This window comes from Diorhabda carinulata, chromosome 8, assembly GCF_026250575.1.
Source record: "Diorhabda carinulata isolate Delta chromosome 8, icDioCari1.1, whole genome shotgun sequence".
Taxonomy (NCBI): Eukaryota; Metazoa; Arthropoda; class Insecta; order Coleoptera; family Chrysomelidae; genus Diorhabda; species Diorhabda carinulata.
In genome coordinates this window covers 157548-180525 of record NC_079467.1, presented here as the reverse complement: position 1 = coordinate 180525, position 22978 = coordinate 157548, and the positions used below count along the sequence as shown (strand labels likewise).

General features: G+C 32.3%; 1 protein-coding gene and 2 non-coding genes across 3 annotated transcripts in view; 1 reads left to right on the top strand and 2 right to left on the bottom strand.

Moving 5' to 3' along the window:
• Window positions 1–22978, bottom strand: part of LOC130897240 (tyrosine-protein kinase-like otk) — a 118373-nt gene that overhangs the window by 93494 nt on the left and 1901 nt on the right. The window contains exons 2-3 of the mRNA XM_057805996.1: window positions 17962–18099; window positions 17009–17173 (exon numbers count right to left, since the gene is read on the bottom strand). Of these exons, the coding sequence (XP_057661979.1) occupies window positions 17009–17173; window positions 17962–18099 (303 nt within the window). The remainder of the gene's footprint in view (window positions 1–17008; window positions 17174–17961; window positions 18100–22978) is intronic.
• Window positions 4631–4701, bottom strand: Trnag-gcc (transfer RNA glycine (anticodon GCC)). Its single transcript has one exon. It is a non-coding gene; the product is annotated as a tRNA-Gly (tRNA).
• Window positions 5333–5405, top strand: Trnav-aac (transfer RNA valine (anticodon AAC)). The gene has a single exon. It is a non-coding gene; the product is annotated as a tRNA-Val (tRNA).

The window sequence follows — 22978 nt, the reverse complement described above, 5'->3', positions numbered from 1 at the left end:
TTTCGAGCTAAGTTTTTGATGTATGCAACAGCTTTTCGTGCAGTCCCAGAGAATTGATGAAAGCTTCGATACCACTCAACCTCTGAAACTGATACCTGCTGAATAAAACTTACTTGTTGTTTTTCATCGTTTTTCCACTAAATTTGTAGTCGCCCATGTTTTCTATACTTATTCTCACGATGTATTCATTCAAGAAACAGTGTGAAAATACGTATTTTTTTCTAATAGTTCCATATATTTGTTTATTTCTAAATAGTCTCGAAAGTACCATTCGAGTGCTCAATTTCTCTATTTTCTTCAGATCTCTTTTTAAGTGACTATTTCCTTGAAAATAGTACATATCTGATTTGGCGAGAAAAGTCTTTATCCTTCTTTTTCGCCTTTATTTTGAGAACTTTTGGATGTACAAATGTTTAGGATGAATTTTGCAAACTATAATGATAACTACGACAGCTCCGTCTAACTTTACTGGATTGAGATGTGTATCTATATCAGTCTAACTTTGGAAGTTGTGCAACTGATCAACTAAAAGTAAGTTCACCGATAGAGGGAGAAGAGTTCTTGCTAGTGGATCACGGATATTTATTGATTATTCTTTTATGAGAACGTGGAGTATACTGATTTGTATTGTGGTAAATAGCATTTTTGTAGAAAACTGTTTTTACTATTGTATTAATACTTGATAACCTAATGAATATATAAATCTGAAAATTACTCGCACTTTAATAACATCGTGAGATAAACTATTTTTCTGTAAACAAGGGCCTATTCACTTCGAACATTTGACCCTGGTTTAATTCCTTGGTTTTTGTCGTTTACGACGAGTTCAGTTTTTATTTTGATCTTGTCTGTGCGTTTGTCGATGGATGGATCTTTAGCAGTCTCCTTATTTTTATTTTTAGTACTACAGCGGCGTGTCACAACACATTCAACAACGACTACATGTTCCTAAGATAATCATCTCAATTCTTTGAAGTTATAATTTCAAATTTATGTTGAATAAAAGGCAGATGAATAACCCTACTTCATCATTTATGGAGATCATGACAATTTTTACAAGGGGATTAATCTTATTATTTGCTAAATTATTGACCGTGACATTAGTAATCAAGGGCAATTAAATATAATATGAAGGATTATTGAAGACAAGTTACAATCAGCAATATTCAAAAAGTTCCTATACGTTTCACGACTATGGAAATGACGCTTAGAAAAATTGTTTCGTATGGAAGTGCAAGCTGTGAATCAATTTTTGTGAGCGAAAAATGGTATCTCAAAATCACAGTCAAATCGTCGAAATATATGTTGAAGAAGAAATAATAAGACAGCATTAAGCTATGAAACGACAACATGTGATATAGTACGAAGAAATGATTCGTAAGTGAAATTAAAACTAAACATTTGAAAAATATTAATGATCAAATTTGAGCTTTATGTTTATAGTGCTTATTTTAATTAAATATTGTGGCTAAAGTGTTTGATGTTGAGATTTAAGTACCTCAAAAGTTTTTCGCGCGATTACGGGCCTACTCACAAAGAAAAAATGTAAATAGAAGAATGTCTTAAAAATAAGAAATATTCGTTTAATTATGTAAAAAGTATCACCCTCAAATTTTCATTAAACTTCGTTTATAATATATACAATTAATATTTGATGAAAAAATTTACTGGCCCTTTTTTTAAATGTTTTGTCCGGACCATGACGGTATCAAATTTTTGACCATTCTTTCTTCAGAGAGAATTTGTCTATTCCACCCATTTCAACGGATAACCAAGGGAGGTAATAGCCGTTCTTGTTAATAGGTAGGTATATGTAGGGCTTTGTTCAAAGTTGCAGCTTATCTTTCTCTTCTTATTGTTAATTCTGATCGGAAACTACCCTACTTTTAAATGGTTAAGATACCATTATAAATAAAGTTGATTAAATTATTCAAGTCTCGAAATATATTGAGAGTCTGAGAATCTCTAAACTTAATTAAACTTTGTTAACATACCATATTACAAGTCTACTACCAAAGACAGAGAATTGAACCCTTTTCAGATAATTAACTTTCTACATTACTCCTATTCCACATTTGACGAATAATTTAATGAAATATTTTTGTGCTCTTTGAAAAAATATAATAAAATATAATAATAACTGCATTAATTTTGAGAAAGACGATCAATATATACAAGGAGGAGCAATTTAAGTCCTTCGACGACGTAAGGCGTTGTTACAATTAGTACAATTACTAATGAAAACAAAAATTTGAAATGTGAAGTTTGTTCTCAATCTTCAATATTGACCATATCGTAAACTAACAGCGTTAGCAATTGATTATTGTGCTGCTATTTTATCATTTCAGGATTTCCTCGTTTATATTTCTTCATAGTTTCGCTCTATTTTCTTTCCAACTAACCATTCCCATCATTCTCAAATCCTCCTCTACTTCTTTTAGCTACTTACATCTAGGTCTTCCTTACCTCCCGGTTCCAGCAGCATTGAACGATTGATTTTCTTATACTTACGTGGACGAAATATTTTCCTATTTTCACTGTTTAATTCTTTAGTTATTTCATATTTCATACGTTGCTTGTGGCAATTTTTATTGGTCCTGGAATTGTTGTCATTATTTCCCGTCCCACTTTTCTTTAATTACTTCTTTACTCTTTTTGTTATCATCGTTACTGTCATCAGAGATCGTGTCATCATTGTAAATATCAAACTTAACTAATAATTTGCTCCTATTTTCATCACATTATTTTCTTAGCTTTGCTTCGTTGTTTGTCTTCTAGTGAATCCTCAATCTTCTGACACAATTCTGCTATAAATTTTGTGTTTCCAATATTTCAATTTAGACATTCGTTTGTACAATCAACATTGAAATTACTTCGTCTAGTTTCTTCCGCGGGCGTAAAGAACAAAGCAGACTGATACCTGATATTTTAATTAGGAAATGGGAATATGACCATAATTGTTCTGTTTTTTATATTACAGGATGTTTAATATTAAAGAACTAACACTAATTTTTGTAACAATGTAACAGTCAATTCAACTAGCGTAATAAAAGAAAAGAAATTTATTTTTATATAGTGTTATTAACTGTTTCCCAAAATTCATTTATGCTATTTTCTATTTTATCTTTTTTTTTTTTGGATCATACAATATCAGTAAGAAAAATTTCTTGGTTGTAGAAATGGAATCCGCGCCGCTGGCCTTCTAGTTTATGTGAGAGGTTTACAATTCGACGTTTTTCAGTAACATTCTGATTTCTGATTCTACCCAGAATGTGTAAAAGAAAAGGCACAATGCCAACGGCCCGTGCATACTGTGATGCGCCGCTCGAACTCATCGTAATCGATGTTCCTAAGAAAACAAAGAACGTGATTTTTTTCCAAGATCGCAATTGTGCTTTTATGCGATTAATTGGGTTTTGGAAATAAATGAACAAGTCTTTGTTGCTTTATAATGTTTTTTTGCAAGAATTTTACTTCACTAGAAGATTTATTTTTTGTCCTTTATTATTTAAGAAACTGTAAGGAAGATGGAGCCTCAATAATACAGAATTGGAATATCAAAGATTTCTTCTTTAAGATTATTTAATTATTTAATTAGTGCCATAAGTTTAAAGTAGTTAATGGGTGTTCCATCTATTTGTATAGACAGTTATTAAATTTAAGTTGACACATCATCAAGTCAATGAGATTTGTTAATAAATTATTAGATAAATAATACAAAGTAATAGAGATTGAGTTATAATTATGTAAAGTATTTCTTTAATTTTAATATGGTTTACTTTATTTATCTGTGGGTTGTGATGTCTATGATATATCTGTCATGTATGTCACAAATGTCACTGTCACAAGTGTCAATTTTAATTGATTAGAAATAATAGAGGTTAATTAATATTGATTATTTAAGAAAGAGTTGAAAAAATAAACATTAAATGTCGTAATATAAAACAGTTTATTAATATCACTTATATAGTGTATTTGTCATAAAAATAAAATCTTTGTTTATTTCAATTAATTTGAAAATCATACTATAAATATAATAAATAAGATAACGCTGTAGTTTCTTGAGTAGTCTCTAAGAAACAATAATGTTAAGTGGTACAAACATGAGACACTCTGGGAAATTTAATCAATTTCTTAACAGTGTGAATAAAAAACACAATGGAACAGGTGTAAACAACTAGTTTGCAATATTTAATCACGTTCGACTGTAACGCTGTTACGAAAGTTTCTACATGTACTCAAATTCTCTTAGGACGATTCTAAAAGAAATACTGGCCCTTGTTCTTCTTGAATTCTCGTATGAAAACTTCCGATAAAAGGAAAGTAGAAAGAAAATCTAATTGCCCAACACAAAAAGTGAATGTAACATTTAGTTCTGTTAAAGTTTTCATTGTTCATTTCACCTTTGAGAATGCTCTAAAATTATGCTAATTCGCTTTCTTCTTTCAATGTTAAACGTCTTAAATTTGATTAAGTATAGTTCCAAGAATATTTATAGGATTAATTATTAGTATGATCGAGAAAATAAAATCAGTTATAAATTAATAGAATTGCACCCCCGAATAATGTTCATAACCTAGTTAAAAAAATAAAATTAAATATATGCATAATAGGAAACAAAAACCCATCATGCATCGGCCGGGAATCGAACCCGGGCCGCCCGCGTGGCAGGCGAGCATTCTACCACTGAACCACCGATGCTTACGGACGCTAAATTAGAAATTAGCATCTCACCCTTGATCAACATTCTGGAGTTCGACCTATTATAATTAGTGAACTACTTCAACGAATCTGCGTGAAAACTATTGCTTTTCGACATTGGTAAAATCGGGAATCGAAGGTACTATCCATACCACGAGAAATATTTTGGTAACAAAAGATGAAGAATGCATCTGCACCTGTTAGCAAACAGGAACGTGAACATATATTCGAATCAAATTTGGTTCGAACTTCTACTTGAAAAACGGTCCACAATGCGGTTATATTCCTGAACCAAAGAAGAGCATGTCAAACCAGGTCTAGAAAAAGAAGTAGAAGCTGTTTTTCGATTTGAACGTATAGCTCGCAGAAAAAGGGTCCCTTGGCAGTTTGATAGGGCATGAAGAAGATAGGAGGGCATTTTAAGCAGTACATTCCCTCTAATTTAAATAGGCTAGGAAAACCGATGATGTCGGGTGGTCCGGAAAGGGGTGCGAGCACTTGGACTAGCCGTTGAAAGCGCCCTCCCAAATGATTGATTGGGGAGGGCTAATGTATATATTTTGATCAGAAATAAAATAATACTTACTAATAAAAAAAATAATACTAGATTCGAGTACAATTTTTAAAACAAGTTTCCGTGGTGTAGTGGTTATCACATCCGCCTAACACGCGGAAGGTCCCCGGTTCGATCCCGGGCGGAAACACTTTTTTTCAAATATCAAAATGAAAATGGTTTCAACTTAACGTTCAACTAGTTTATTAAAACCTTCTTGAAATTATTAGACAGATTCAAAAAGTTCTCGCACTTTCATTCAAAAAAGAAATGAAGGGACTAAATGCTAGATGTGGTAGGAGTTCAATACTACCAAGTTTTCCGATATTACTGCAGTATTGGCTTTCGGTTAACTGACATCGGTCAGCTGTCCACTATAAACGAGGCATATTTCTTAAGTAAGTACCGTTTTGGAATTAAAAAAAGAAATGCAAAAATATCGCAATAATTTTATTTTTACATGAAAGCCTGTAGCCTAATCTACTTTTCTACATAACTTCCGTGAATATTGAGGCACTTGTCATAACGTGGCACCAGTTTGTGAATTCCCCTTCTCATAAAATTCTGCCGCCTGACTTCTTGTTGACCACCGTATATCACAACTTCTTCAAGTACAGGAACAAATGGTAGTCATTGGGCGCCAGATCAGGGCCGTAGGGAGGATGATCTAGAGTTTCCCATTAAAAAGATTTGATGAGATCTTTGGTCTGATTAGCCACATACAACAAAGCGATACCATTACTCAACTTGCCACGTCTTTTGTTATGGATTGCACGACGCAGATTGTTCAATGTCTCACAATAAGACGCTGCATTGATTGTCTCATCACGAGGCCGAAACTCCACTAGCAATACTCCTTTTCTGTACCATAAAACTGTGCACATGATTTTCCGGGTAGAAATTGTTTGCTAAAACTTCAATTTTTTGGGTGATGATGAATGCTGCAATTCTATGGATGAATATCGATCGGTTTTACGCCTTTAGCACTAAGAAATCGTATAACAACCCGTACTTCACAATCGACGGGACTCACGATTGTCGGAGGCATCTTAAACGCTCAGTAAACAACGTACACAATGAAGAATCAGACTGCAATGGCGTCAGTGCGTAGACAAGAGATGTAGGCAACCAGCGCGCATGTGCGGAACGCCGACCTTGGGGTTGCGGCGGCGGAATCGCAAAACGGTACTTACTTAAAAAATATGCCTCGTACTTCGGCATCAATAGCTTGACCATCTGAAATGATTTTGAGGTACACTATACGTTCATAATTCAACCAGACTACAACAAGACTGTTTCAATCGAATCGGCCTCTTTTTACGATGGTTTCTGGTAAACGTTGTCTAACTACTGAATTTTCATATACGAGTGGTTTACATAAATTCAGTTTTCATTGCACTGCGTCGTCAATAAGCAAAGAGAGAACGATTAAAAGAAAGTAATACAACAAGTTACGACATGTTTAAATAGAGGCTTAGATATATTCACATGTGAAAACCTATTCAAAAAGCTTTTCATCGCATGAACTTCCACATTTATGTAGTAAGCTGGATTTGGTCAATAATAATTCACATAACGAACTGCAATAATAATTATTACCCTTCTTTTATTTCATCATCATCCATTTCCAATAAATCGTTTCGAACGAAAACAACCGATAGAAAACAAAACATTTTCTCTTCATCAACATCAACAGATGATTGCTGTCAAATTAATTGGAAACTTTCCCTGTATTTCAATCATGCAAATATTCCATTATTCCGTTTTCTGGTCTGGCTCATATCTAGATTGCGAATTTCCATTACTGAATGAGACTAAGCAAATATCATTTCGGGAATAGATTCCAGACCGATTGAATGCGTTCGGGATATTTTTGTTTTCCAGGTATGGTACTATGTATTACGTTGTATGGAAAAAGCGCAGGTATTGTATGTTTTTATTCCGTTTGGATTTCTAGCATTGAAATATTTAAAATGACTGAAAAATTGTTTGCAGTATTCTTTCATTTTTTTTTTAATTACAATGGGATTGGGATTTTATATACTTACATGTGATGGTGTTGTCTACGGACGAAATCAGATACAGAATAAAATTTTCATATGAGGCCTGATCCAAATAATTAATGTTTTTTAACAAACAATGGCTTTTTTTCTAAGAAAGGTGTAAAGAGGTCTTTAATGGCTCCTACGGTATTTTTTCCACTAAAACATTCTATTTTTAGAGATATTAAGTTTTAAAAATGATAAAATATGAATTGTGAAATTATTTTAGAAATCAAATCATTCATATAAATTTGAAAAATGAAAATTCTTCTTTCGGATCCCAATAAGCATCTATTTTTCTTAGAGATGACATAACGTAATTTATTTTGGCATAACTACTGATGAGCGAAACTGGTATTGACCTATCAGTGCAAAAGATTAATTTCTAGTATTGCAAAACTTCCACAAGATCGAGAAGCTCTTTTTTTACGCAATTTTTATTTGTTTAAATACTGCTTATAGAGTCCAATTATAGAGGAAAACTAAAATTTTAATTTGTTTTGAATTAAATTCACAATGTTTTCGAGTGTTGGACCAAATTCACCGACACAAGGCTCCTAATGGACCTAATGCATGATTTTATATACGAGACTTGTCCATCACAGAGTGTGATTCGCACCTGGCGTAAAAATAAAAAGGAAGCTCCAGCTTTCACGGCCACCAAGACAAGAATGAACGTTGTAGATAGTTCACCGGGGTGAGAGCTGGGATAAAGGGAGCCAAACTCTAACAGCGTCCGCGGCTCCTTAGGAACTTTATTTTTGGACAACCCTCGTATTCGTTAATTTATTTATCAATATTAATTCTGAAAATAATTCACAACTGTTGCTGGTGTTTGTGTTTTAATTCCTTGTTTCAGGTTCCTATTGCTTATAATTTTAACCTCTAAATATTTGTAACAGAAATTACTAAATTTTTTTTATAAATCCGCAATTTCGCGACTTTTAGATTTTCTAGATATTTTATACTGGGTTTTATTTTTTGTATTTTTGTCACTATTCCAAATTTGTGCAATACTTTTTGTAGATTATTCTCATTATCCGATTACTTCTGTTTTGACTTCGTCCATGGTGACATTTAAAAGGATTGGACTGAGGCTATTGCCTTGTCTGATCCCTATCGATACCGGTATTTTACTGGAAGTTCATGTTCTTTCTTACGTACGTGATATTTCCGCTGTTCATGTCCGAACGACAAGCTGCTTTTCGTTGAAAACACTAAGTAGTAGTATCAATTTTTAAATATTATTTTCTTTCAGTACGTTAGGCAAATTAATTAAATCGCCTTTTACATTGTTAGAATATTCTTAGATTAAACTACAAACTGAATGTTAATGTACACAAATTACCTTTTTTAAGTTTAAGTTTAACTAAAATTTTGTTAGAAAATCCAGAATATTTCGATTGCTGTTTACTAGAAACTTAAATTTAATAACGATACGAGAATATTTGATTTGACAGCATATGCGACTTGTTCCTGTTTCTTGACTTAGATTGCCACTTGCAGGAAAAAGATTTTCATCATAAGAGCGCCTAATCTGAGGAGAAAGTCGACGACTATTTTTTGGAAGGATTAAAAAGATTATAGGTAACGTTGGAAAAAATGTATAAACTGTAAATTTTAATAAATGTTCTTATCTCATTTTTTTAAACCTGATATTAGAAATTTTGTTTAATTTTTGGGTATAATAAGATATGAACTCTTTCAGAAGCACGTGTTCTATGGTGACACATTAATTTCTTACCGGGGTTACTAATTCTCTACTTTTGTCGTAGGAACGAGTAGCACTGATTAAAACTCACCCTGGTATATAAGTTTTCCGTTGGATTTCTTCCATATTCTTTAATTTCTATTCCTATTATTCGAAAAGGTTTACGATAGAATGTGTACGAAGATGGTACAGAATTACCTGGCCTGTCCTAGAGATGGCTGTATTTGCTTAAAAAATACTGTATTAGAAAGTACAGACGCCACGTTGTTTAGTATTTTTTTGACAGTTGTTACAGTGAAAGTTTTCAGTGAATTTATAAAATTGATCATCGATATGTGATACAATACTTTTATTTTGAAAATATTGGGTAGCAGGGTTTAAACGAGGTCGTACAACCTGCCAAGATCAGCATCGCAGTGGTCGATCAAATGAAGTGACGACTCGAGAAATGTTTGCTCACAATTGAAGAAAAATAACATCGTGGAGATGTTTCCATCGATTGTTTGCCAATGTTCACACCAAAATCAACAGAACAATCAAAGCGATGGACTTAACCGGCTCTAAAGAAGACACCAACCGTTCCATATGAAGTCAAAGTCATGACGTCGATTTTTTGGGATTCGCGTGGAATAACTTTCATTGACTATATGGAAAAAGGAAAAAATATCAAGCGAAGAAATCAACCAAAAACGTCCGCATTTGGCTCAGAAGAAAGTGTTGTTTCATCAATACAATGGACCAGCTCACTACTACTAACACATGCACCCTATTCGATAGATTTAGCAACCTCGGATTATTTTTTGTTCCCAAACTTAAAAAAATAACCTGGTGGTCAACGATGAAGAGGTGATGACGGTGGTTAATGGCTATTTTGAGAAACTTGATGATTCTTAGGTGTCGAACTTATTGAACATCGCTATGGAGCTAAAAGGAGATTACGTTGAAAAATAAATTTTTTTCCAAAATTTTCGTGTCTCATTTGTTGGGTCGGGTACTTCTGGGACCACCCTCGTATTTCTTCTGTGCCCATTAAGAGCGAGAGCCAAATAACTGGGTTAGAGAAAAATTCTGTTTGTTAATATTTTTTAACCATTCAAAATAATCAAATTAAAAACGAATTAAAGTAATCTTGGAACAAAAAATATCGAACAACGAAAAATATGTATTTACTATATGAATTTTTCCCATATCATGATATGAAAGACGCCGCTTTCATCTACCCTGCTATCAGTCAATATTAATATGTTTATTTATCTCTTACAATATTATATGGCGCACTATAAAGATACAATGGGTGTGTATTTCTGATGTTATTGCCGTGTAATATCTCATTATTGACATTAGTTATTCAATATCTGAAATGTTCTTGAAACATATCAATCTATCACCATTCCACATGAAGTTAGAAACTATGACGAAAAATGTTTAAGTGAAAAAATCTAAATTTTAATTGTAAATAATAAACAGAAACTAAAATAATAAATAGTTGTTAGAAAACGCAAGAAAATTCAATCAATAATATGAAATTTACATTTCATGATTTATTATTTGTTCAATGAAAATCTTCATCTTCATTACAAAAAGTGGAAACTCTGAGAAAAGTATAGAATTTACTCGCGTTAGTTTTTAAACAAACTTAAGAGCCGATGAATATGCTGCATAAACAGTAAGCCGAAATTCTAGCTAAACACACAAGCTAATAAAACATATTTGAAATATGCTGACAGATACATTCAATAATTTTATTTACTAAAAAATCTTTTAGAATTCATCGCCGCCTTTCACTAAACAACTTATACTTTGTTCTGGTTTAAGCATACATAAGTAACCGCGCCCGCTCAAAAAGTACTTGTTTTATAAAGGGTTTTCCAATAAGGACTTGGCATCTTTTTTTCAAAATAAAATAAAAAACCATTTGATATATTTCAAAAACTTTATTATCGGGTTGAAGTACATTCATGAATGGAACTCGACTTCGCTCATATGGCCACCGCGAGCCCGTTTGCAGCGATTGATTCGTTGGACCCAATATTCCAATACTCGGCCACATATTTCGGCCGAAACGGCTGCTATTTCGCGTTCAATGTTGGCTTTGAGCTCTTCCAACCTCGTTGGCTTATCAGCATAGACCAATGACCTGACGTGGCCCCAAAGAAAAAAATCTAGAGGCGTTAAATCACACGAACGAGGCGGCCAATCTACTGGTCCATTTCTTAAGACCAGTAGATTGAGACCGCTCATCAAACTTGTTCTTCAATAAATCGATTGTAACGTGTGCTGTGTGGCTTGTGGCGGCGTCCTGTTGAAACCACATGCTGTCCAAGTCCATATATTCCAATTCGGGCCAAAAATAATCGATAATGACGCCGCCGTCATGCAAACCCCACCAAACAGTTATCTTTTGTGGATGAAGTGGTTTTTCATTAAGCACATGTGGATTTTCACCAGCCCAATACCGCATATTTTGTTTATTGACAAACCCATTGAGGCAGAAATGAGTTTCGTCACTGAAGATGATTTTGCGATGAAATTGATTGATTGACGCAATCGGAGAACGTACGTCGCTTCGAATGGTCCATCGGCTACAATTCTTGAGTGAGCCTGATCTTGTATTGGTGTAAAGTAAGATCCTTACGTAAAATTCGCTATAAAGTGACTGATTTGGATCATTTTCTACGGACGTTTCAGCGGCAGCGATATTTTCGACACTTCGACCAACCCGTAGACTCACACAACAAATATGTAGACTCAAAATTTTTTCACTAAACTTGTTACTAGGTCGAGAATTATCTACTAAATAAACTGACAGTGACAGTTCTATCTTAAGTGAAAAGGTGCGTTCACAAACTAAAGTCCCTATTGGAAAACCATATATTTTCAACATCGCTATTGGCTAAGAAGAAAGTGATGTTTCTTCAAAATAAAAAAATAATAAAATCGTTATTGAAGTAGCTAAACTTGATGAATTAAAGTTTGAATTGATACCTCCTGCACCGTATTTGCCAGATTTATACCCCTCGGATTATTTTCAATTCCCAGACTTGAAAAAATAGTCTATTTTGAGGAACTTGACGTTTCCTATTATAAAAAGGTGTCGAACTTATTCTAAAACATAAATTAGTAACCCAACCCTCTCAAAAAGTACTTGTTTTATATTTTGAATGTCTTACATTGTCCCAATTTCCATAATTCTTTCAGGAACGTTGATGAATTTAACCTCATACGATAATGCATTATTTAACTATTTAATTTGAGGACCATATTTCACAAATTTCTGAAGCAAATGTAACTAATTCTCTACTATCTCTCAAACAATGGCCTCAATTGAATATGAACGTATTTGAAAACGGAGAAATCTTTATATAGTCGAAATTTAATGTCGTGTGTGTATTCGGCATTTATTACGATAAAGCTATAAAATCGAAACGATCCACATTATCCTCTACGAAAGCAATAAACAAAATATCGGTATTAACGCCTTAAGATATAAAACACTAAAAAGAGTATAAGGTTTTAAACAACTCATAAACAATAAAGTAGGTAATAACAGTAAACTAAAGCCGGTAACATATACCAAAACTTAAATTCTTCACTGTTTTGTTGTTTACATTCATAAAATTTGGTTTACGTTATAAAAACCGCATGAAAGCAGAGATTTGTTTTTTTAGAAAGGATTGAGCGGATGTATGAAGCAGATCCATCAAATCCGGCGGGTCGGTAATCAAATCAAAAAACGTTTACAAATACAAAGTGAGGTTAACGCATTGATAGTAGGTGATACGCTAAGTGTTGATAGCTACCTTACAATTTTAAATAAACTGAAAACGATTACTGTGTACGCGATGTTTCAAAAATGAAACAAAAATGAGATGTGTTGAAATATACAAATTTTATTAAATATTCTGTGGTAGGTAGAGTTCAATGAAAGACACACCATGTCCATTCGTCCATTCTATATCTAATTCGTGTTTTAAATCATCTTTTATCAATTTACTAATAAATGATCTAGTATTTTTTAATAGTTATTAATCAAAAATAATTTATTTCTACTGGATTTAGATTTAACATTAGAACATGAGCGGATTTACGGAGATGCCTGGCACCTCCTGATTTTTCAAGATTTCTTTTTTCAAATTTCTATCATATTTTTGTAATAATGTTTTTGTTTTGGATCAAAAAAATTTTTTAGGACAATAAACTTTTTTAACAAATAGCAAGTAGCAATTTAATGAGCATTTTTATATTCCTTAGTTCTTGCCTACGGTAATTAATTAAACAAATAAAATTGACTTGAAGGTTAAATACAGGTAAACAAACTATTTTCTTTAAAAATGCTATTTGAAGATTCTCATAAAGCTTTTCTAGCAACGAATAAAAGCAATATTCTAGGGCGGTTTTCATAATAAAATTCTGAAGTAGATAGACAGTTTTGTCTATATTAATAAAATGTTGGGGGTTTTATTTTTGTTATAATAAATGAAACAGCCAGGTCCTACTTGGGATAGGCATTAAAACGGACCATTTAAATAGGATTTTTGTGTTTGAATTTGAGCATACAGTGACTCATAAATGAAATCGTTTTCCTAAAATGACTCAAAATATATAGTGTCACAATTCTTAATTTAAACACGCTCGCTTATTGCACAAGAAGTTTCAGAAAGTATATAACATATTTCGAGTTTTTTCCACTATATCATAAACATTTGTAACAGCTTTATTTTCTATATAATGAATTACTGAAATATCCAATTGCTTCGCTTTTTTCGAAACTTAAAGCTATTCCCAAGCGATTTTTTGACGGTTCGCATTCAGTCTCTGAAGACGATAACTTGGTTATTTGTAATTTTTGGTGTGTTGTTTAATTTTCTCATGAATCATATAATTAATTATGTCATTAGGTCTTCAAAAGTCATCGATAATTTTAGCAGAAACGACTTGCATTCTGAGAAAACTCACGATAGTGAAGCTCGAGTGGTTTTACAGTAAATTATAGGTGACAAACAATAAACGATTAGTTTCTATTGCTCGACTGGTATTTTTCACGATTTTTACTTTCACAGAATAACGAAAACTACTTCCAAACGCATTTCTGCGTTTTAAGGCTGTTCTAAGTCGTTAAAAATCGAAAAGCTTCTCTTATTTCTAAATTTAAAGCTATTCCGAAACGTATCATCGCGATTTTAAGACATTCTCTGACTTTTTCACATTCTTCAGAAGGTGGTTAACATCTTAACACGTATTATTAGACTCTTTGATTGAAGCACGTAATATTGAAAAATTTCTTTATCAATTGTTACACAAAGATAAAAAATTAATAAGTGAAAAAGTTTCTTCAGTTGAAAAACTAGAGCTAGAATAAGAAGAATAATTATTTATGCAACAAGTGAGTAAAGTAATACTTTTTTTTCACAAGTAGGATAGCAATTCTTACGAGTAAAAAAAATTACTTCACAAAACTTTTTCTACGTCCGTAGACCTTTAAAAATTCGACAAAACTTTTATCAATTTTTATTTTATAATAGTAATATTAACAATACAATTGTGAGCATTATTAATTTGAAGTGAAGTAGAAGTTACATTTTACTATTGGTACTTGAATTGGCAACGAATTGATACGACAAAGAAAGCGTTCACAGCCCATTATTTTGATAAAACAATTTTATAATTGCATTAAAAAATGACACGCTTTATGGCCGATTCAATAAATGTAAATGAATGAAAAAAAAAACGTGAATATTATAAGGGACGTACAAAATAGAAATTATACAATAATCTTTATAAATGATTCGAAATTATAGTCAAATGTCTTGGAATCTTATCTACAATCGCAACAAATTTTTAAAAATTCCTCTTATATTCGACAGAAATTCTGCTATTTTTAAAGAAAAGATTTTAATGAATTACAGTATTCGCCTAATGAACTAAAATCCCTTTTAACGGTTCGCTAACGAACTCGGCTACAATTTAGTCTAAATTACCAGAACAAACATTCCAACATATGGTATAAAGGGCCTAACCCCAGTATCCGCGGCTACATTTTTCAAAGTAAACTCATCATTTAAAGAACAGAAACTATCGACAAAAATACACGCAGGAAACTATACTCATAATAATCAAACGCGTTTACAACTTGGGGAGTTGTTTTGTCGGTATAAATGAAGTCCTGGTCTATTTTTACATTGAAGACATGTGTGTATGTCGCCCTTTTAATGGATTTTTTTATTACTTGAAGTCGGTAAACTCGAAACGGTAGGTATGATATGAATGTATGAGACAATAATCAATATAGTAAATAAAAATTTTTATCTACAACTATCACATAATCGATGGATTACTAAGAGAATGTTGACAAGTTATGGCAGTTCTTACTCCTATAAATTAAAGAATATTGTCACTTATCAAAATTAAATAATAATTTTGGCGTATTAGAAAAAACCCACGAAAAAATCTCGTTAGATGTTGGAAAAATTTCCGGATAAATACCTTAGAAAAAAACCTTGTCATTCCCAATTATCGTACCTCGGGATACACACAATTTAGAGGTACTAATTATTCCCATTGTTTATTTGAAAGACCTTGACCACTGTTGTTTGACTGCCGTTTAAACGAAGGAATTTGATAGAAAAAAGTAGATAGCGACGTATAAAATATCAAAGAAATTATTTAGTGAATATGGAAAGCTTTGGTTCCGAGAATTATAGTCCGGATCTGTGTACTGATAGTTAATCTGTTGTCGGTAGCGATGTTCAAAGAAATCGATAATTAGTTGCCGTATACCTTGATTGGCAAAAATAATTAATCGGATTTAAATTGGACGAAACGAGTAATTGATTCATTTCAGAAAATCTGCTAAATGATCATTCGAAACCTGTTCAAACGGAGATGACTTGATAACGGCAATACGTGGAGGTCACAGACACTGGGACTAATATGAAGTGAAAAAGTTAAAGTTCCATTTACCTCATTGGTTTCGCCGTCCATCAGTATAATTTTTTGTGTTGACGTTTTTCTTCAGTTACCAGTTAATAAGAATAAAATAATTTCGGCATATTGCATCATACTGCATTTATTGGTTATTTGTATATACATATAATAATCATAATATACTATATTGAAAAAAAATATTGGGCATCAGATAAAATGGGTGAACTCCTCGCCAATTTGAACAGTTTCTGTCCGAGATCATCAGCGTTTCAAGGAGATATTTTGTACTATTCTGAAGTGAGATGGATAAGAAGATATAAAGTGCTTGTAAGATTTTTTTGTTGTCAGAAAATAAATCAACAATTTTATGAACGATAAGGATAAATTGGTTCCAGAGTTGATAGATCCTCATTTTCATGTGATATCGAGAATGTACAAACGGATATGATTGATCTGCAATTAATTGACACTCAGTAGCGATTTCCTCGGCAGTTAATTACAGTTTTTGGCAGTAATTACTGGATACAAAAGAAGAAAAATGCTTCCAGGTGGACAAATGAGTATTTAGAGCTATTCTAAGAATTTCAATAACAAATATGACAAATGGCATACAAAAAAAGCCTCTTGAATACAGCGCCATTCTAATTTTTCAAAAATTATATTAATTCTTGAATTAACTAGTTTTTATATGCTTGGAAATCATTATTATGTATTAAATAAATATAAATAAACAATACCTACAATAGATAACTAGATAGATGTTTAATAGGTACAAAGTTGTCATACAAGTATCGAAATTTTTTTTCACTTTTTGGCTCTTTGATTAGAGCATTACTTTATACTTCATAAACTTGTATATTAAAAAATTAAACTGAATAACTTTCTGACGCTCTGCGAATAAATAAAGACTTTTTCGTATGTAAATTAAAACAAGAATATTTTTACCTTTGTTGAAGAGAAATTTATGACAATGAAAACCGATACTCTTTTTATTACAGTTGCAAATAAGTTCGTACAATTATATAATTTAGGGTTATATGAGATACAATACAAAAGTCCTGTTTCATTTGTACTTACATTGAATGTTGATTGTAGCCGGCGAACTGGTGATAGCGGTCGCTTGTCCTGTCGTGTCCTCGGCTATACAAGTGAATTGACCGGAATCCTTTTCTCGATCCACGCGAGTTATATGTAAATTGCTACCTTGTTGATGTCGGCGAGTGGTATTAGCTATTTTAGAACCTGAAAAACAAATGTGTTTTTGTGATAATACATTCTGTATATTTCCAAATACGAGTAAAATACACGAGTTGGTAATGAATGTCTAGTTTGGATCACCGCCACCAAAGAAATTGAAGCTAACGAAGTCAAAAGGAAAAGTTATGCCGACTGTGTTTTGGAGGTATTCCTCACCGATTTTCGGCAATCTGGGAGGCAATAAACAGATATGGTGAAACATTCTTCTTCACTATAAGGCTTCACGGTCATTAAACACAGAAGCTTTTGAACAAATTTAGGCGAAATATCATGCCCTATTCCCCGTACAGCTAGTACTTGTTCTCCAGGGATTATCACTTCTTCCCCAAGCCGAAGAAACAATTAGATGGCAAATGCTTCAAGACCGAGCAAAGCTTAAACTCTTCTTCAATGGATTAGCGGGAAACTTAGGAATACTAAAGGTGGAGCATCAAGTCAAGAACTGTGTCGAAAAAAAAAAATGAAGAGTATGTTGAAATATAGAGTAAGCTTTTTTAAGGTGTATTAATTGATAACAAGATATAGTCTGCATTCTTTAACTAGTCCCTTTATTATGTAGTACTAATATTTAAACAAAAATCAATTTTTAAAAAAACGAATTTATACACAGTCATTTTCCATTTTTCTCATAAAATTCTCTCGGTATGGTTAATTGAAGGAAAATAATCTCTACTAACGTTAGTTAGAATATAAGTTCGTGAACTTAGCAACAATTGAATCGAATAGATAATAAAAGGTATGTATTTAAATAAAAAAGTACCAGTTTTTCGTACCATTTAATTCCCAGTAATATCTCATTCCGCTATCGGGTGTTACTTCGCACTGGAGAGTTACGGAGTTGCCTGTTACCACATCAACGTCTTTTGGGGTTTTCAAGAAATAAGGTTCCTCTTTTCCTTGTACAACACCACCTGAAAATAGAAAGATTTATTTATTATATGATTTTCAAATAGTCTCAATAAAAAAATAAATGTAAATCTGACTTATTTTTTTCTTTTAATATGTATGTTATCGAAGTTAGAGTTTAGTTGGTGCGCTTGCAACCTAAGATTTCAAGAAGTCGAATATTCCAGAACACGGTTTTAATATATAAAGTTTAGCAGCCGTGCGGTATTGTCAATTTAACATTATAATAAAGTGAAAAATGCGAATCATAACATTTCAAGAAAACGTTCAATTCTTTGAAGATTAGTTCTTACCGGACCAAGTTTTTTGTTCCATTCAATTTGATCAACAAAATCTGTATAAAAATATGCTTCTCTGAGAGTATCGGTTCTAGGTAAGCAAGGAGTTTCGACGCTTTTCAAAATTTGACACTTTCGCTACGGTGATTATAAATAAATCTGACAAATTAGTTTTAAACAGAACTGTTGTTGTGATTGGATAAATATAATTAAAAAAAAACGACGAAAAGTGAAGTGAATATTATTCTGAAAGTTCTCCGTCACACGGAATGATTTGTAAGCGATTTTCTGCTTTTAGAAGTGATCATATGAACAAGGACACTTCTGAACGTCCTTTATAGTGAGATAGCTAACGAAGGAAATATATTAATCAAACGAATATGCAATATCGTGCATGATAGATTAAATATTACGAACTCGTCATTGATATAGACCGTGAGTCTGGTCCTGTTTCAATATTTTATCGAAGTTAGAGTTTGATTGGTGCGCTTGCAACCTAAGATTTCAAGAAGTCGAATATTCTAGAAAGTGTTTTTAATATATAAACTTTAGCAGTCGTGAGTTAGTGAACAACTGGTATCGGAAATTCATCGGAACAGTGTCAAGTGATAAGAAAAGTGAGGTAAACGATGGATTTTAAATAAATTAGACGTTAAGTATATGTATAAATATAATTGAACAGTTTAGTATGTAAGTTTTGGTGAATAGTTAAAAACTATTTACATAAATAAGAAGATTACAATGAATTCGATTCTTTGTATGATTTTGGCATTATTTTCAGGAATAATGTAACTGAGAACATCTGATATTACCTAAAATATTTTGCGAAGTAGTATCCACTAATTTTTTTAAATATAATTCATATTGATATATGGCAAATAACATTGAAATATTATTTTTTCCTTGAACTACATTTATATGCAGAACTTTTTAATTTAAACAAGTTTGTCCATGTATAATTTCATAAATTAAACAGTACCGTAGGTGTTGCTTTAAGTATAGGTTAGGATCATTTATCATTACCGTGAACATATAATCAGGTTAACTACAGCTTGGTTGCCCGAGCCCCTGGCGGATACCAGGTAGATTTGTATATTACCAAAGAGGTCTATTATTAATATATATGGTAGGTAAAAAACAAAAAACAAAAAACGAAGAGTTATTTTATGATGAAATATTGATTTTATTTAGGTATCTTATTTCTTAATTAACATTAAATCCAAAAAAAAAAAACATTTAACAATGACATATCATGCGATGACCAGAAATTCTCTTTTAAAGAGATTGAAAAGATTTTTTCATAGTAAATACGGGAAAATTGTACTTTTATGTACTACAGTTTGTACAACACGCTATACATATGTTTATTTTACGATAGTTGAATCTGATTTTTCTCGTATTGCTTATTTAAAACCTGCATGTTTCTCTCAAAATTGATGGGTAGTTTTAGTATTACGAATCAAACATTTCGTAAAATATTTACCTGACAAAATCATTCCTTTCTTAAAATATCCCAAAGGAATTGTTTTGGTCGATAAGTAAACTTAGTTGGAAATTTGAACTTGATCCAATAAATAATAATAAATTGTTCTTAAATGTGACTACGGCTATGGTGGCCAGGAGAGGGATTGATTTATCACTCTACATTCTTTCCGAATGAAGCATAAACAGTTTCCTTAGAGTTGCATCTTGTTGGTACATACAATAGACTTACCATCAAAAAAGGTGTGAGTTTTTGCAGTCAAATCAAATATTTTCGGGTCGTTATTAAATTTAAATTTGGTTTCTGGTAAATAACCATCAAAACATTCCGGTTTTACCTCGTGCAAGAGCGGCTTGTACAACCAATATTGCTAGATGCTTCACAGGTATCAATAACGAAGCAGACTGATTATTTTTATATGAATTGCGTAATTAAGTTTTAAGTTTGTACTAAGATCAAAATGATTCTCTTCAATAATGAATTTTCTAACAATATAAAAGTCGAATTTAGTTTATTTTAGTGAGGTATTAAAAGATAAGTATAGAGTGAAAATGTTCTAATTAAGTTTCATAACAACAAAGTGACTTTTCACACCCATGAGTCCATTTCTCGATACAAAAGAACAATCATAACAAATGACTGAAATGGGAAAACCGTTTCATTAGTAAGCACAGCCATATCTGAATTGGCCAAGAAGAAAGTTTTGTTTCATAACGACAATGCACCAGCTCACAAGTCCGTTATTGGAATTTTCTTGCCTTTCAATATTGAATTGCGAATTTCCTACTTCATTTTTTCAATAATATCCTGCACTTATTTGCCTTAAAAGATATAGTTTTTATTTTTATTTTTTAATAACAAAAAATCTAGCATGAAATTGCTGTAATTAACTTTAAGGAAGGATGAAAAAATCGTCTGTGTAAGTATTTGTGAACCAAACTAGAATTTACAAAAAACAATAAAAAGAAGACGTCTGTTGCTTTAAGTTCAAACTCCACAGTAAAACAATAAAAACCAGCAGTCATTTGGGTAAGTTTAATTGGATAAGAGATAAAGCAAACTCTGTCGGCTGTTTTTAATTAATTTCTTTTTACTCTAAAAGGCGACCTCTTCTTCGAGAATAATAACTTGAAAGATGGCTTTTAATTATGCATAGGTGTATAGCTAGTCTTATGGCGTGACTAATTTTGTCTTTTTTCCTATCCCGTACTTCATCCTCGAGGTTATGAATAATATGGTAGAGTGAATATACTTTTGTCTAGCTAGTTTTTCAGTTAAATTGCTGTAGTCATGCTTTTTTCTAAAACATGAGAGATAACACCACAATATTAGTACAAATTGAGACACTCGTTATGATTTATACGAAGGTTGTCTGAAAAGTTTCCAACCTAACAAGACATCTTTGTCCCATCAATGTGTCCTCCTATTTACATTTCCGAATGAGATAACATTCTCGTTTGATGAAAATTTCTCTCCTGAAACTCGAACTTTAAAATTAGAAAACAAAACAAAATCGGTGGGGGCCGGATCTGATGAATACCGTGAGTGGTAAACGAATTTCAGCAATGGCAATCATTAAAGTGTAAAAAGGTGCCTCAATGAGGTTCGAGAAATGTTCATTCGAATGCGTTTTTGGTCTAAAGTGAACAAGTCTCAACAAGCTTTACACAAAGTTTCAACATGCTGTTTAGATTCATGTTATTGGTATTGCCTTTCAAAATTTTTTCGATTTTTAGAAAAATTTTCATAACGACTCAATTATACGATTGTCAGACAGAAACTAAGCATCCAAAATGGTTGATATTTTAAGTAGAATCTCCCAACTCATGCACAATATATTTCTCAACTTATAAAGATAAGTGCTAATATCTTGATCCTTCCTACATCTTTAACCTGTTTTCAAATAGCATCGCGCATCTTCTTAATCAGTGTTTTCGTTCACACGTTCGATACTTTTAGTTAATTAGTATTAAATAACCGATGAACTTAATCAATTGCAACGAACCGAATTAAGCTGCACCTACATTTTCTTTGAAGCGTTTAAGTTTGACAAACTATTATTATCTTTTCTGCGTGATATGTTCAGTAATAGAATTGATTGTAAATTCATGGTACTCGAGAGGAAATCGAAAATTTTTAATAATGAGTTGATTTTGAATGAACCTGATATGATGCTTCTTTTCTCAAAGCAGCTTCACTGAGGATGATTTTAAATGGGGTTGTTTAGAGCGTGAGGGGCCCCATGAGTTCCATACACATGAGTATCTTATTGAGTTGAGACGTGAAAATGACACGCTGAAACAATTAGTTTATTCCCTGTCGTAGCCATTTTGCTGATGGACGATTTCACCAGGGAAACCCCAGGAAACCTACAACACCGACGAGTTTATAGCAGTTAATAGAGAACGGATTTGAGATCGATGAAGTACTCCGAGTTTATATTCAAAAATTTGTTCACAATATTAATATATTTTGTATTGGTCTTGCTTTCTTGGTGGCTCAATTTTCAGATGACATTCTTCACTTACCGTGTCACTTTTTATTTAGAAATATTTTAGAAACAACTGCATTTTCGAAAAGGAACTCTTTCAAAATAATATTTCCATCGAATGGCGAATTTTTAATTAAGAAATTTATCTGTTCCATGCAATATAAGATTTGAAAAACAAATTGGAAGGTGGATTATTTTTTAAATGCGTACCTGATTTCCAAAAAAAAGAGTACGACTGCCGAAGAACAAAGGCGGTTAGTTACGGTGCAAGGTACATCAAATGAGTTATTTCTTGGTATGAATTTATCGTTGGTGTATAGCGGTTCTCTTAAAAATCCTCATCTAGGGTCGTATACAACAATTTGCCATGGAATATAACATAATTGCTACTTTCAGTTAGAAATTTTATGGCCCAAGATTCTTTTTTGTTTTTGTATGCTTCGGTAAGCGGTAACTTTTATTGAAATAAAGTACGATTATGGATGTTAGTCCGATAGTTCTAGAGTTTCTTGTAAGGCACAATTTTTTTTCTATACTTTTGTCATGACTACGATAGTTGCAGTTCACCACAAACTACAATTCATCACAAACTGCGGCGCTCAAACGATTTGGTTTATAATTTTATGTTCTAG